This window comes from Hesperophylax consimilis, chromosome 9 (genome assembly GCF_061612785.1).
Source record: "Hesperophylax consimilis isolate HC1 chromosome 9, BYU_Hcon_1.0, whole genome shotgun sequence".
Lineage (NCBI taxonomy): Eukaryota > Metazoa > Arthropoda > Insecta > Trichoptera > Limnephilidae > Hesperophylax > Hesperophylax consimilis.
The window spans coordinates 16,469,222-16,482,536 of record NC_142844.1 but is presented as its reverse complement, the minus strand read 5'-3'; the positions used below and the strand labels follow the sequence as shown (position 1 = coordinate 16,482,536).

Genomic DNA, 13,315 nt, shown 5'->3' with positions numbered 1-13,315 from the left:
AATAAAAAGACAACACTTTAGACATCAAACGTTTATTTTTTACATGAATACATTACAAATTTCATTGCACGCATCTGTGCATAGGTTCTAGATACAAATACATATTGTCTGCAAAGTGTGAAAATTTTCCATAATCTCTCATTCATTAACAGTGTTCGGGGTAGTACATAGTAGTTATTACATGCGTAATAACAATTGTACAGGACTATGTGTACACGGAGCACACAAGCACACCCAACTAATGTAGATATTGTGACATTGTCTATAATTGGATGCTTTCTCTGTACATTCACAACTTTTAATCTACATTTTCACTACATTGTGATATCTACTCATTTAGCGAGAGATTGACGTCTCATCGCATTTAATGGAATAACAATTTTTTTTTGGAAATGGGTGTAACATTTACATATATACAGGGTGTATCGGCACGTACCCGACAAACTTTAACCAGCTATTCCTTAGCATATTTGGAGTAAAAAATCTTATGTGCACTTTGCTGTCCGGTAACGTTTTTTTTAATAAAAAATTTACTATTCATATTTTCACCACATGTCACCACTGTTTTATCCTTTGTCAAAGTTTGAAAACCCATCTGGCAAATATTTTATTCGAATTCCGTTGAATAATGCACGTGTGTACCTATATTGGCGCTCTTTTACAATCACAACGAAATGGCACGGCACCATTCGTCTCATTTTCAACTATTATTATTTAGTGTGTGCGAAAGAGCGAAAACGCTTTTTGACATACTTGCTTATAACAGCTGTTGAACACGAAACGCAATGCCAATGACAGTGATGTAGTGTGGAAATTTTAATTTTTTTTGTTTTTAATTGAAAAAAAAATGCTACTGGACAGCAAAGTGCCCATAACATTTTTTACTCCAAATGTGCTAAGGAATAGCTGGTTAAAGTTTGTCGGGTTAGTGCCGATACACCCTGTATATTATTTGATTCTACAACATATTATATGAATTACTTACGTGATATTTTATTTCAACATGGGGTTACATTTTAATAATACTTATTGAGTTACAACTTCTATTTTATAAACTACTGTCCTGAATGACAGATTACATTTTATGCAGAGTTTGCTCAACTTATGAAATTCTGAAATTAAATAATTCACAGAAAGGGTCAATCGAGGGTGTTAAAAGAAGGAATGTTCTTTGTATATTTTCAGTCTGAATACGTATATGACACAACGACTTGGTGAAATGCATACATAATATACAAAGTAAAAACCTGATAAAAAGAATTCAAGCTAAAAAAATCATAGACTTAAAAATAAAACAGTTAAAACTAAAATTTATATTAATTATTATTCATAATACTTGATTATTATTGAATGAATATATTTTTATGTGAATAAATAAATATTTGCTAAACAATATAAAAATCTGCAAGACCAAATATAAATGTTTAAATAAGTAATATGGCATAATTTAAATTTTCATGACTTAGAATACTTCACTTTAGTGACATTATTGAATGAATTTTTTCAACATTGACAATTTTTGTTCGCATGACAAAAAATACTTTGGTATGCTTTTGTCTTCATACTTACTATCTTAGTATTCGTTTTAACCAGTCTACATGAAACAATTATCATTATTGTACCCAGACAACGGACAGTAATTTTTTTCCATGATCTAAATTATTGCACCATCTTAAAATAATATATTTTAAATATACCAATTATAATCATTTCAATAGAGAATTAAAAAATATATATATTATTCAATAAATTGATACGTAAGTTCGAAATTTAAAAAAAAAAAACACCAGTCAAGACAATTTAAAATACATTTTTTAAAGTTAAGCAAAAATCACGAATGCAAGATTAATGAAGCCTGATCCAAGAACCTTTGTATTGATTAGAGATTAGAAGACAACATGGTTAATATTTAGATATTTTCTTTGTAGCAAGCAGGTAAGGAATAATACTAGAATGATTGTTATTAACTTTCCTATCTTATTTTCAACCACAACCCTATTAAGATACGAAATAAGCTTTTACATAAACCTATATGTAAATAATTAAATGATAAAAACTGCTCACATAAATTGATTGCTATAAATGTCTTTTTAGGTTAGGCAAAATTTAAATATTAATTTAAGAATAAATAATAATACCTTCTGAGATTGTACAAATGCGCATTGCACTAAAAGATAAGGTCTAATAATTTAGGTGCCATAGAGACACTATAAACATGTGGGTATAATATGATAAAGTAAATAAATAAAATACTGAGAATGCTTTGAAGCTACAATTTATATGAATTATTTTATCTTAAAAAAGTAAAGTCAATCACAATAAAATAATAATAATAAATAAATATGTAATACTTCATTTGGAAGTTATAAAAATTATTCAATTGATACTTGATTTAAGTTAATTTTTTTATTTCATTTCTATAAAAAATTGATTGCCAATAAAAATAAGTAGCCTCATAGATGGAATGATAAATCAGATAAAACATTAGGTAAAAAAAAATATTCCTTAGAAATAATGCAGACTAGGATTAATATTATTTTAGATTTTTTTGGAAGTAAAAATTAAATAACACTTTTGATTGGTTGATAACACAGTACACAAGTATAAAATTATAAATGCAAATGAGCACTCCAAAGTCAGCTATAATAATTATTAAAAAAAAATATTTTACACTAAGATACCAAATAAAGATTTCTTACCTCTGTAAATAAAGTCGTCAAAAAATGGTTAAAATCTTTTTGGCTATTATTAAATATAATATCATCCTAACTTGATAAAAGTTAGATTGTAAAGTTAGTCAATATTGCAACATTACTCCAAAACCAGGCGACGCAAAAAATACATAATATTGTATAAGACATCTTATATCTTTCACACAATACGAAAATTAAACTGAATGATAAATTCATTTTCAGCAAATTAAGCTCATTTATAAAACATTCAAAAGTAACTAAAAAAAACTGAGTTTAATTTTGAAATATGTATACACAAACAATACTACTGGTAGTGTAAGAAGTATACATAATTTAAAGTAATTAATTATAAATAGCAAACTAGAAGAGAATCGTAAAAAACCATGACTTAAATTGAAGCCAGTTTGATTGGTTCTACAAGAAATCGATATAAAAGTAATGTTTACCTTTTCAACATAAAAGCACAGTTTTTGTTCATTTTTCTGCATAACCAACTGAACGGGATTTTAAAACACAACGTTTTCTGCATGCTATTGTTGCAACAAAGTTTATTGTTCTAAAATCGTTAGCATTGAATAATATAATATACTAAAACATAGATTTCAAAAATATTTATTTTGCCTGACACACCCACATTTTTCTTCTTCCTTTGAGTATCTTTTAAGACATAAACTTATTCAATATTGTGTTGCATCTATTCAAGATGATAATTTATGATATAAGTCACGCTAAGGGGAAAAGCAGCAGATTGTTGCACAATTCTAATAAAATTAAATCTAAGGTGTGGCAGCTGTAATAACTAACTTGTTCCATTTCATTTAATATTGATTTTACACAATCAAAAACAGTTGTTTTTAGTTAAAACATTGCACATATTATTCGCATTGCACTATTCAATTCATAAGAAATGATTACGGTTTAAATTTAATTCAGGGTCCAAGTTAAGTAATCTTTGGAGAGGTATCTTTAATCAAAAAGTAGCTTTTAATAATATTTTCATTGATGAAAATTTGAAAAGCAAGAATGATGTGATTCTTATTATGATGAAAATAATTCATAAGGTGTCTTTATTTAATTCTTATATGTAAATCTAAGCAATAATGCCTCTTAATATTTCTAATTGTTACGAGTGATTAAGTAATGTAACATCTATAAATATTTCAATGTGTCAACTGTAACGCGATACCCACCGCCCCGCGTATTGGGGGGTGCGGTATTAATTGAATTTACTCAAAAATCACCCGTTATCTATTCAGCGGTTAGTTTCCGGATCGTTCTTCTGCAGTTCAGCGTGGCAGGCCTGGCAGACTCGCACGGGGCGCAGTATCCTGAGGCGGGCGACGGCTGCTTCGTAGCGAGAGCAGCGGCCGCAGAACACCCGCCCGCAGCTCCGGCAGTGGTGGCGCCTCTCGTACAGCGTGAAGCGGGTACTGCAAGCTGTGCACGAGGTGGCGCCAGAATCCCTCACCCAGTGGTCACTACCGCGTCCTCCCGCCTCGCACACAGACCAGCGGAATATCTGCCAATTTTATTCTAATTAACATACATCGCTCTTGCTTATAGTAGTAACTTTATTATCATCATGGTTAGTTCAAAGTACGGAAGCAGCTTTGCTAAGTTGGTTAAGTGCTGCATATTCAGCAGTAAATGGGTTAAAATAATTAAGCGTAGAAATGTATTATGAAATGGAAGATTTCATTCTTTGGATCTACTAATAATATATTCGACCAAAATCAATTAATAATACACATCAAAGCATTATATATTGTATTGTGCTGGTTTAGTTTAGTAGTGGTTTATTTGACAATTACATACCCTTCCTCGAGCATCTCCCACAGCAACTCCCCGGCCATCTTTGGAAGCCGTGACGCAGGTTACTGAAGCTGGACTTGTGTTATCCTTCCTGTCGTAGGCAGTGTGCATTGTCAACTTGCTTCGGAACACCAGCTGCCTTTGCCATTTCAAACCTAGAGACCAAAACAAAACATACAACATAGTCAGTTATTTGAACCAGTGGCGGATCTAATAGTCAGCATTTCACCAAATGCTGACTGGGCTCCCTTGCAGTTCAAGCCCAGGCCCCCCGGCCTGAGGGTGCCCTGGAACTCATGCCCACAGACAGGGCCGCCGAGAGGGGGGTTCAGAGAGGTATAAATCATCGGGCCCGGTCTTACGGCGGCAGCGCGGCGGTTGTTCCAACTCCAAACTATTAGACAATCTTACAAGGACTATTATTATTTTTTATATTTATATAATAATATAGGCCCCTAGGGCCCCTTGATTATGTTTGCTAACTGCCTTTTGAGTCTTAGATCCGCCCCTGATTTGAACCCTACAAATCAATTTAAAACGAGGAAAAAAAAAAGTTTTATAATTATTTTGTTGTGCCATAGGCCGCTGGCTCCAGGCATTGGGACTCTTGTGTGGTATCACATGTAAAGTTGATGAAAATAAGAAAGCTCCAAATGATTTATTACATATTGTAAAGAAGAATTCAAATAAAAGTTTAAGAGAGATTATAAGAGGTAGTTGATAATCTAATAGTAAATATATAAAAAATGTATATATTTACTATTTTTTTTTTTATGCACAAATCATTACAAAACAAACAAAAACTGCCGCATCTCCGGTGCAACAAGTGGGAGGACGTCTTACCCGTTCTATGGGTTTATACACAGTTTCCTATTGATAAAATATTCTTACACACAAAAGACAAGAAGTTGAAGAGTTGGTTCAAATTCATTAATTACATATCGTCGCATTAATTCGTAGAATGCGTAACCACCAAATGTAAAATTTTACAGGAGGCACAAAAAACCTCGTAGTGAAAAAAAATGAAAGACGGCTCATTCTTTTTATTTATGTTTCGAACATATAATATATTTCGAAATTTGTTTTCAATCATTAAACTTTTGTAAATTAAGGCTTTCTATTTCAAATCGGAGTTAGGAAGTTTACATAAAAACCGAGAATGGAGATACGCATTTTACAAAAGATACATACTTTTCTGCGAACAGTTTTATGAACAACCTAGCAGAAGATTTGGGAGATAGGAATTTTACATTCGCAAAATAAAACACAACAATGTATGTATATGTCGAAGTAGTCTATTTAGATGCATTTTAATGATGCGGAAGGTTATCGTAAAAGGAGTGGTAATCCTTTTCTAACGTCTGTTTTAAGTCTTGTAAATGCTGGTACTTTTCCTTCTTTAAGGGAATTAAATCTGGCTCTCAAGTGAAATCTTCAAACTCTGGAGATCATTACAGATTTGGCGACGGTTTGGTGCTGGGTGAGATCTACACTGACTGGGAGTAGTCGTGTCAGAGATGCTCGTTAAGTGACGCTTGGGGTTGATGAAGGAGATTGTAGAAGAATTTGATCTGACATTGTCGATCACCCTTGTAGAGTCCTGTAGAAATAAAACTGATGTACTTACTAGGGTTTGCAAGACCTGGGCAAAGAGTAGCCATGACAGGAAACGTTGTGAAAGAGACTCCTCAGAGTGTGAAGATAGGTGGGAGAGACTTGGAAGGTGAGCAAACATGTGCTTTAAGCGTAGAAACTCTTCATGCTCAGCACCATTTTGGAGTAAAGCGAACGCTTCATCTTGCCCGGCTGGTCGATCCCGAGGTGAGAAGAAATGAAGTCGATAGATGCGTGCGTTCCTGCGTACAATGCGGGACAATTGACCCTCCGCCATCATCCCATGAAGCGGGTAATCTTAATGTTGTGACAACCTGGAGTCGCTTGGCAGTTGATGTTACTCATTTCGGTAGGAAATGTTTACTCACATTTATCGGTTGCGGTCCAAGTAGATTTGCCGTGTGGCGGTAAATCGAGTCAGATAATGCAGCTTCGATTGTCAAACATTTGGAAGAAGTGTTTCGGGAAAGAGGCCCGCCCAAAGTAGTTCTCATGGACAATGGTACTGCATTTTGTTCCTACAGTGTTGCAGATAAGTGTAAGAGATGGAATGTTCGTCAAAGATTTCGCGCGGCATACCGACTAGCTGGAAACGGTTTAGTTGAACGACATCATCAAACAATAAAGAGAACTGCAGCCCGAAGTGGAAGCGATCCCCTGCAGGCAGTGTTTTGGTACAATCTTTGGCTGCAAAAAGTCAGGATGATCAAGGTGTTGCGCTGTCTAGTATAGTTCACACTTACTCGTGGAGACAACCTTCTGCGCAAGTGAATATAGAAGAGGAAGTATTGACTGAGTTCTAAGTGGGCGATCTTGTTGCGGTTAAGCCAGTAGATGGGAGATGCACATCGTGCATGGAAGGGTGACAGGACTTACTTCAGTCAACAACATCGAAGTAGATGGCATATCAAGACATGTGCTTGACCCGCGGAAGATGGCTGACAGAGAACGGACTGTGTCTGAGGAGAGACGAGATGGAATTGCCGCACGTTCCACCGTCAATATTTTGGGTTTGTTTGAAGAGGACAGTGAAGAACCGGATCCGGATATGCATCAAGAGGAGATCCACTTGCAAAGAGATGGTAACCTTGAAGTAGAGATAATCACAGAACAACGACTTATTAGGACGCGAAGGGCTCCGGGTTGGTTAAATCAATTCGTGCAGTGATGATGACATCAGGAGGGCGTGTGGTGATAAGCAGGTACCACTGTAAAAGCGGTGAACGCAACCGAAGAGGCACATAAAACAAGAGATCTACGGCAGAGCGTCACACGGTGCAGAAGACGTCAGTTTAGACTACAGATACAAACACTATTCGTGACTTCACAATTAAAATTAAGGTTATAAAATGTTCAAAATTGATTAATCAACTTATCTCAGTTAATTTCACGGTAAAACTATTACACCATAAATAAATTTCCTCAGTCAAAAACACAACCAACGTGCACGGCTCACCGGCCAATACTGAATTAAGGAGTTTCGAAGTATTCGCGAGTAAATATGACACAATGGTGTTACACAGTTTCCTAATTTGTGTTTATCTAGTCGATGCGGGACTAATTTTAACACCAGATGGCATTAAAAACGTATTTTCGAAAAATTTGGAGTTACGCAGTCTACGAATTAATGCGACGATATATGTAGTTGGAAGTTGGAACCCTTACAAAGAGATTGATATAAAAAATAAGTATAAAAATATCGGACAACAATGCATATCTCGCCATTCAAATAGGACCGGCGTAAGAGGTTAAACTACTCTTCCTGCCGGAAGTATTAATTATAATAAAAAACAAACATTCCCGAATTGCAAATAACCTGACAATATTTGAAAATCTCCTACTACCATCACAGTAAGCGGAAAATGTTGCTTGTGTCACGATGAAGGACTTACCCAGGCGATAAATTGAACTCACTACGCCGGGGTGGGACCCAGCCGCAATGCTAAATAAGCCATTGACCTGTCATACATATGTTAAATATATTTTACTATAACTATTATATTATACTTTTTTATAAAAATATGTGCTGCAGAAGAAGACCTTACATAATCTTAGTATATAAAAATCACATGTTACTGTGTTCTTACAAGCTAATCTCCGAAACTGCCCAACCGATTTCAATGAAAGTGTATGGTTGGTTCCAGCTTGAAATATAGAATAGTTTTAGACCCGATATGTGGCGCTGTTGTCGAGATCTAAAAATTATTTTTCAACGACAATTAAATTTTTCTGATTTCTCATCCAAAAATACATACAAAGCCAAAATTTAACTTCCCTTCATAAAGGCGGTCTGCGGCAGAACAACGTCTGCCTCGGTCCACTAGAATCATTATAAAAACCATTTTACAATTGCAATTTAAAAAACAATTTAATCTAACAAATCTCAGTATTAGAAATTATCGAGGAGCTATAAAAACGAATTATTAGTCATTTTAAATACAAATGGAAAGCATTTTTTCCATGAGACATAAATCATTAATTCAGGTAAATAAGGAATAAAACCATCGATTAACAAGTAGTATTTTGAGATTTAAAAAATCAAACTGTGAAAAACAAAAAATGTTTCTTTTCGCTATAATAAATCTGTTTTTATTCATAAAAAAGTTTAAAAAATAGTTTTACTGAGGATTAAACCTTCCTCCCCGGGGACTGGAGTCAACCGCGCTGACAACTGAGATAGATCCCAATTTGGAAGGACCGAAATTTATTGCTTATATCAACTGTTGTAATGTCATACAATTTCAGATAAATGCGTGTATGTCCACTTATGTGCCACCAAAATGCATTATTTTCGACAACGAGACTATCTGCTGAGTTTCAGCTCGATCGGATGTCGGGTAGTTGGTTAATTTCCACCTCATTGATACATTCTTTCAAGAAAACGAAAGCCAATTTCAAAAAGATGTATTGAGATGATATAATATTTTGGTCATGAAAAATAATAATATCGGAAAAAGACAAGCTTACACGCTCACAGTTTGAGAACTAAAAATGCTGCGAGCGAAAGTTATTTAAAGATGGAAAAAACCGTTAAAAAAACTGGCACAGATCTGACGTCTGTCCGTTGCCGCGCTCCGCGGTCTTCTGACGAAATTCTAGAATACAATTTTTCACTCAAAAAATTATTACGTAAGCGCCAAAGTGGATTTTAATTTTTTGTGAATAATTTAATAAAAACGGAAAAAAAAGTTAGTCAAGTCAAGTGGTAGCAAATAAACATAGCCATATAAAAGTATCTTTTAAAAGTTGTTTCTTGTATGAGTTCATAGTAAACTATTGAAAAAGAAATCTATTTCGTAGTTTACGCTTATATTTTTCATGACGTAATTAACAATTTTATTTTAATTCTGATCAAACCAAGCGATAGAACAAGCTTCAATGTATCCATAGTATATTTTTGGTATTGATAACCTATAACGATTTGTAATAAAGACAAAATTTCCTAATAAAGACAAAACAAAGCTGCTGACTGTAGGCCGAACGCAACATCAGATGAGAGTAGAGATGGCAGGAGTTCCACTAAAGAACACCAAGGAGTTTGTCTACCTCGGGAGCAAAATAACATGGGACGGTCGGTCTAAGAGCGAGGTTGACAGCCGTATACATCAGGCTAGGCTTGCATTCAATAAAAGGTCGAAAATAATAGAATCGAATAATATAGACCTAAAACTGAGAATACTCCTCATCAAGACCTATGTATGGAGTATCTTGATGTACGGCTGCGAAACATGGTGCCTATCCGAAAGAGATAAACGGAGACTAGAGGCTTTTGAGATGTGGTCCTATAGAAGACTGTTAGGAATTTCCTGGAGAGACCATATTACAAATGAGGAGGTTCTCCAAAGAATCGAAGGAGGAAGGCACCTGCTCAGGACCTTGTCCGAAAAGCGTGCAAGATGGATCGGCCATGTTATACGACAAGAAGGCCTCTTGCATGTCATAATGGAGGGTATGACCGAGGAGACCAACTCTAGGGGACGCCCACGCCGAGAGTACCTGGAGGACCTGCTGGTGGACGTGCGCTGCTCATCATATGCAGAAGTCAAAAGAGCCGCACAAGACAGGGAAGAATGGAAGAGGAGATTAGATGAAATTGCTGCAAACCAATCCCAGGATTGAAACCAGAGAGAGAGAACGATTTGTAGTAAAGATTAATCTAAATAGTGATTTCACTTATAGCTTCACCTTAAATGGTTCATTTTGTAAATCATAACCCAATTACTAATACATAAACATATTTTAAATTTTTTATGTAAAAAAAGAGTATATTATTAAATCTTACCCTCTTTCAAGTGATTCTGAGTCTGCAATGCTTTCCTCTTTGTGTTTGGGTCGTCTACTTGTGCAGTGCTGGCGCTGGTGGTTGGTGGGATGACCACGAAGGAGTCGGTGAGGCTGGTGTCGGACTTGCTGGCCCTCATGCCCCCTGCGGCTGGCTGCGGGTGGGACGAGTCATCCTGGGAACTGGAGGGAGCGGTTAGATCCACGGGGGGCAGGGGACTCTCCGATAGGGTGGCGATGCAGCTAGAGTCGGTGGAGTCTCCCATACTGCCTCCTGGAAACGTGATAGACAAAATTATATTTCACTGATTTCTGTGTCAAATAGTAAAAAGGACTGTAATAATAAAAAATACAATAACTGTACCTTCACTCTTTCTGAATAGTGGATTGCCTCTAGATTTTCTCCTCAGAATAACTGCCTCCTGCTTCTGAATCTGTCTGGCCTCTTCAATCTGCACATCTCCGGCAGGACCCGTTAGTTCATCTTCCTGGCTCTGGACAGATGGGGATCTGTTCCAATTCTCCTTGTAAGCCTCTTCCCTCTCACTGCTGGCACTCTCTGCACGGATGGACTTGTAGTTATCTGGCGGCTCATTGGAAGGGTATTCTGAGTTATTGTCTTTGCAGTACGTAGCTGATTGGTTATTGTCTTCATTGTCACTGCAGGTTTCTTTCTCCTCGTGTCTCTGCAGGGTTTCCTTTGCACTGGCTGTATCTCCAGCCTCAGATAGAGAGCTTTCAGAACCAGATTTGGTAAGAACACCTGGAAAATAACACATTGATACATAATGCTAAATAAGAGTGTTTTATTAATAACTTTTTTAAAGCACATGCTTCAGAAAATCCATAAAATAAAATTCTCCACCACTGTCTAATGTTAATTTTGGTAAACAAGTAATAATATGGAGTTTTGGAGCACAAAAATAATTCTGTTTCAAAAACTCATTACATCAAGACGAAATACATATGTAACGTACCATTATCGTCATTTGACAAGCTCATTTGCTTGACCAGCTCTTCCACTCGTTTCTTTGCCATTGTGGATGAATCACAAATGGCCTTATTCTTGACCTGAACCTTTTCACTGTCGCTCAGACTACATTCCGTGGATATCTTGGCGAGAGGGGCTTTCTTCTTTGGTTTAGAAGGAGAAATAGGAATAGTTTCCACCAGATCCTCATCTGCAGGAACTTGCACATAGTCTATGGACCACATCTGGAAGACAAATACCGCTATGATTATCAAAATACCAGATGAAAAACCCATTCATCTATGTCCCGTCTTGATGCGAAGAAGGGTCAGTCACCAGGGAAGCAACAATGTGGAACCAAGAGACATCACTTAATAATAATATTCGGATGATTTGTTTTTGTAGCGCCCTTTTTGTGAAAAATCACCTCAAGGGCATTGTACAATCATATAATATATTTGTACAATGCTCTTGGCCATGTAAATACACAAAAACAACTAAATGCTGGGACTATTACTACTGGGATATTGTCAAGGTAATAAGATGAAGCTCAGGAGATAACACAATGTCCTGAGTGCTTACAGAAACTATGCAGATGGTACCTGTATCAATAACAAAAAACAAAAAATCTAATTTGTTACATATTTATGTAAATTTTGTGCATATATCAGTCGTTGAAACTATTAAAAATGCCTGACAGTTGCAGATATCCATTACTGAATCAGTTCTAATGGTGATATAGAATTTTAACAAGATATGGACTTACCCTCACAACTCCATCAGTGGATCCCGTGATGATGACATTGAGGGAGTCCCATTCCCTGGTCTGCGAGAACACCACGCAGAGGATCTGCTGCATCCTGTCTGCCCTGCCGACACAAGTGTCTACCGATCCCAACACGTCCCCGTTGATTGACCATACGTGGAGCCATGTACCAGCACACGTGGCAATGTCACCCTGTCAACAATAAAAAAAATTATTCAAAATTGAATAGATATTTTATTAGGTTATAATATGCTCATCATAATGCTCATGATAAAAGATTTGTAATAGGAATACAACTGCTTGAATCTATAATAAGTTGATTCAGTTGTTTTACGTACAATGTTGTATTTTACACAAATCTTATAAAATTGAGCAATTAGTTTGACTGTAAGAAATCTTTCATAATTATTTGTTTACAATAAAATATTTAACATTTAACATTATGATTAATATTAATATTTTTTATTTTATTATTAGAATTAGTGATGCGTTTGATTATTGGATAGAGTAAATTGAGTAAACTTTAGTAAAATGTGCAGTACATAAGAGGGTCTACTATAATCTGTTTTCATTAAACTTACCGTGAGATCATTGACCGTGACGGCCGTGATAGGTCCCGTATGGCCGATGAGCTGTCGCACAAACACACATCGGGACAGGTCCCACACGATGGCCGTCCCATCCCGGCTGCCGCTGACCACCACATTGTATCCCGGGCTGGCGGCCAGGCAGGTCACGGCCTCCGTATGCCCGTACAGACTGTGCTTGATGCTGAGCAGTTTGCGGTTCGCATCGTACTGCCACACCGTCAGAACCTGGAAGATTTCATAATATTGAGTATTCGAATCCATAATTTTTTTGGTCAAATTTAACATGAAATATTTCATCACATTTTTACAACATGCCACTTTGAACAATCCTTTTACAGCGATCTTCTCTAACCACTCCATTTTCCTTCCAAATGTTCATCTGTCAAAACAGTTTCTTTACTACTGTTTGTCACATTTGAAAAATTAAACAAATTTAAATATGAAGTTAAATCCTAAAAATAAAGTACCAATCTGCCGGTCTGCATAAGCTATGGTGTAAATAAGAGAATAAGGAACTTGAGTGAAAAATATTATGGCTAAATTACAAAACCCATGTATTTAGAAATTAAAATGTTTATTTATAATAAAC

At 35.9% G+C, this 13,315-nt stretch overlaps 1 protein-coding gene across 6 annotated transcripts in view; it reads right to left on the bottom strand.

Annotated features, from left to right (window-relative positions):
* Positions 1–28: 28 nt before the first annotated feature.
* The window catches only part of bchs (WD repeat and FYVE domain containing 3 bchs), a 50,114-nt gene continuing 36,827 nt past the window's right edge, over positions 29–13,315 (bottom strand). For all 6 annotated transcript variants that reach the window (XM_089635656.1, XM_089635655.1, XM_089635657.1 and 3 more), the window contains 7 exons: positions 12,718–12,951; positions 12,137–12,328; positions 11,378–11,615; positions 10,765–11,163; positions 10,402–10,674; positions 4,509–4,660; positions 29–4,212 (listed from right to left, as the gene is read on the bottom strand). In XM_089635656.1, coding sequence (XP_089491782.1) covers positions 3,946–4,212; positions 4,509–4,660; positions 10,402–10,674; positions 10,765–11,163; positions 11,378–11,615; positions 12,137–12,328; positions 12,718–12,951 — 1,755 coding nt within the window. In that variant the 3' untranslated portion in view covers positions 29–3,945. The remainder of the gene's footprint in view (positions 4,213–4,508; positions 4,661–10,401; positions 10,675–10,764; positions 11,164–11,377; positions 11,616–12,136; positions 12,329–12,717; positions 12,952–13,315) is intronic.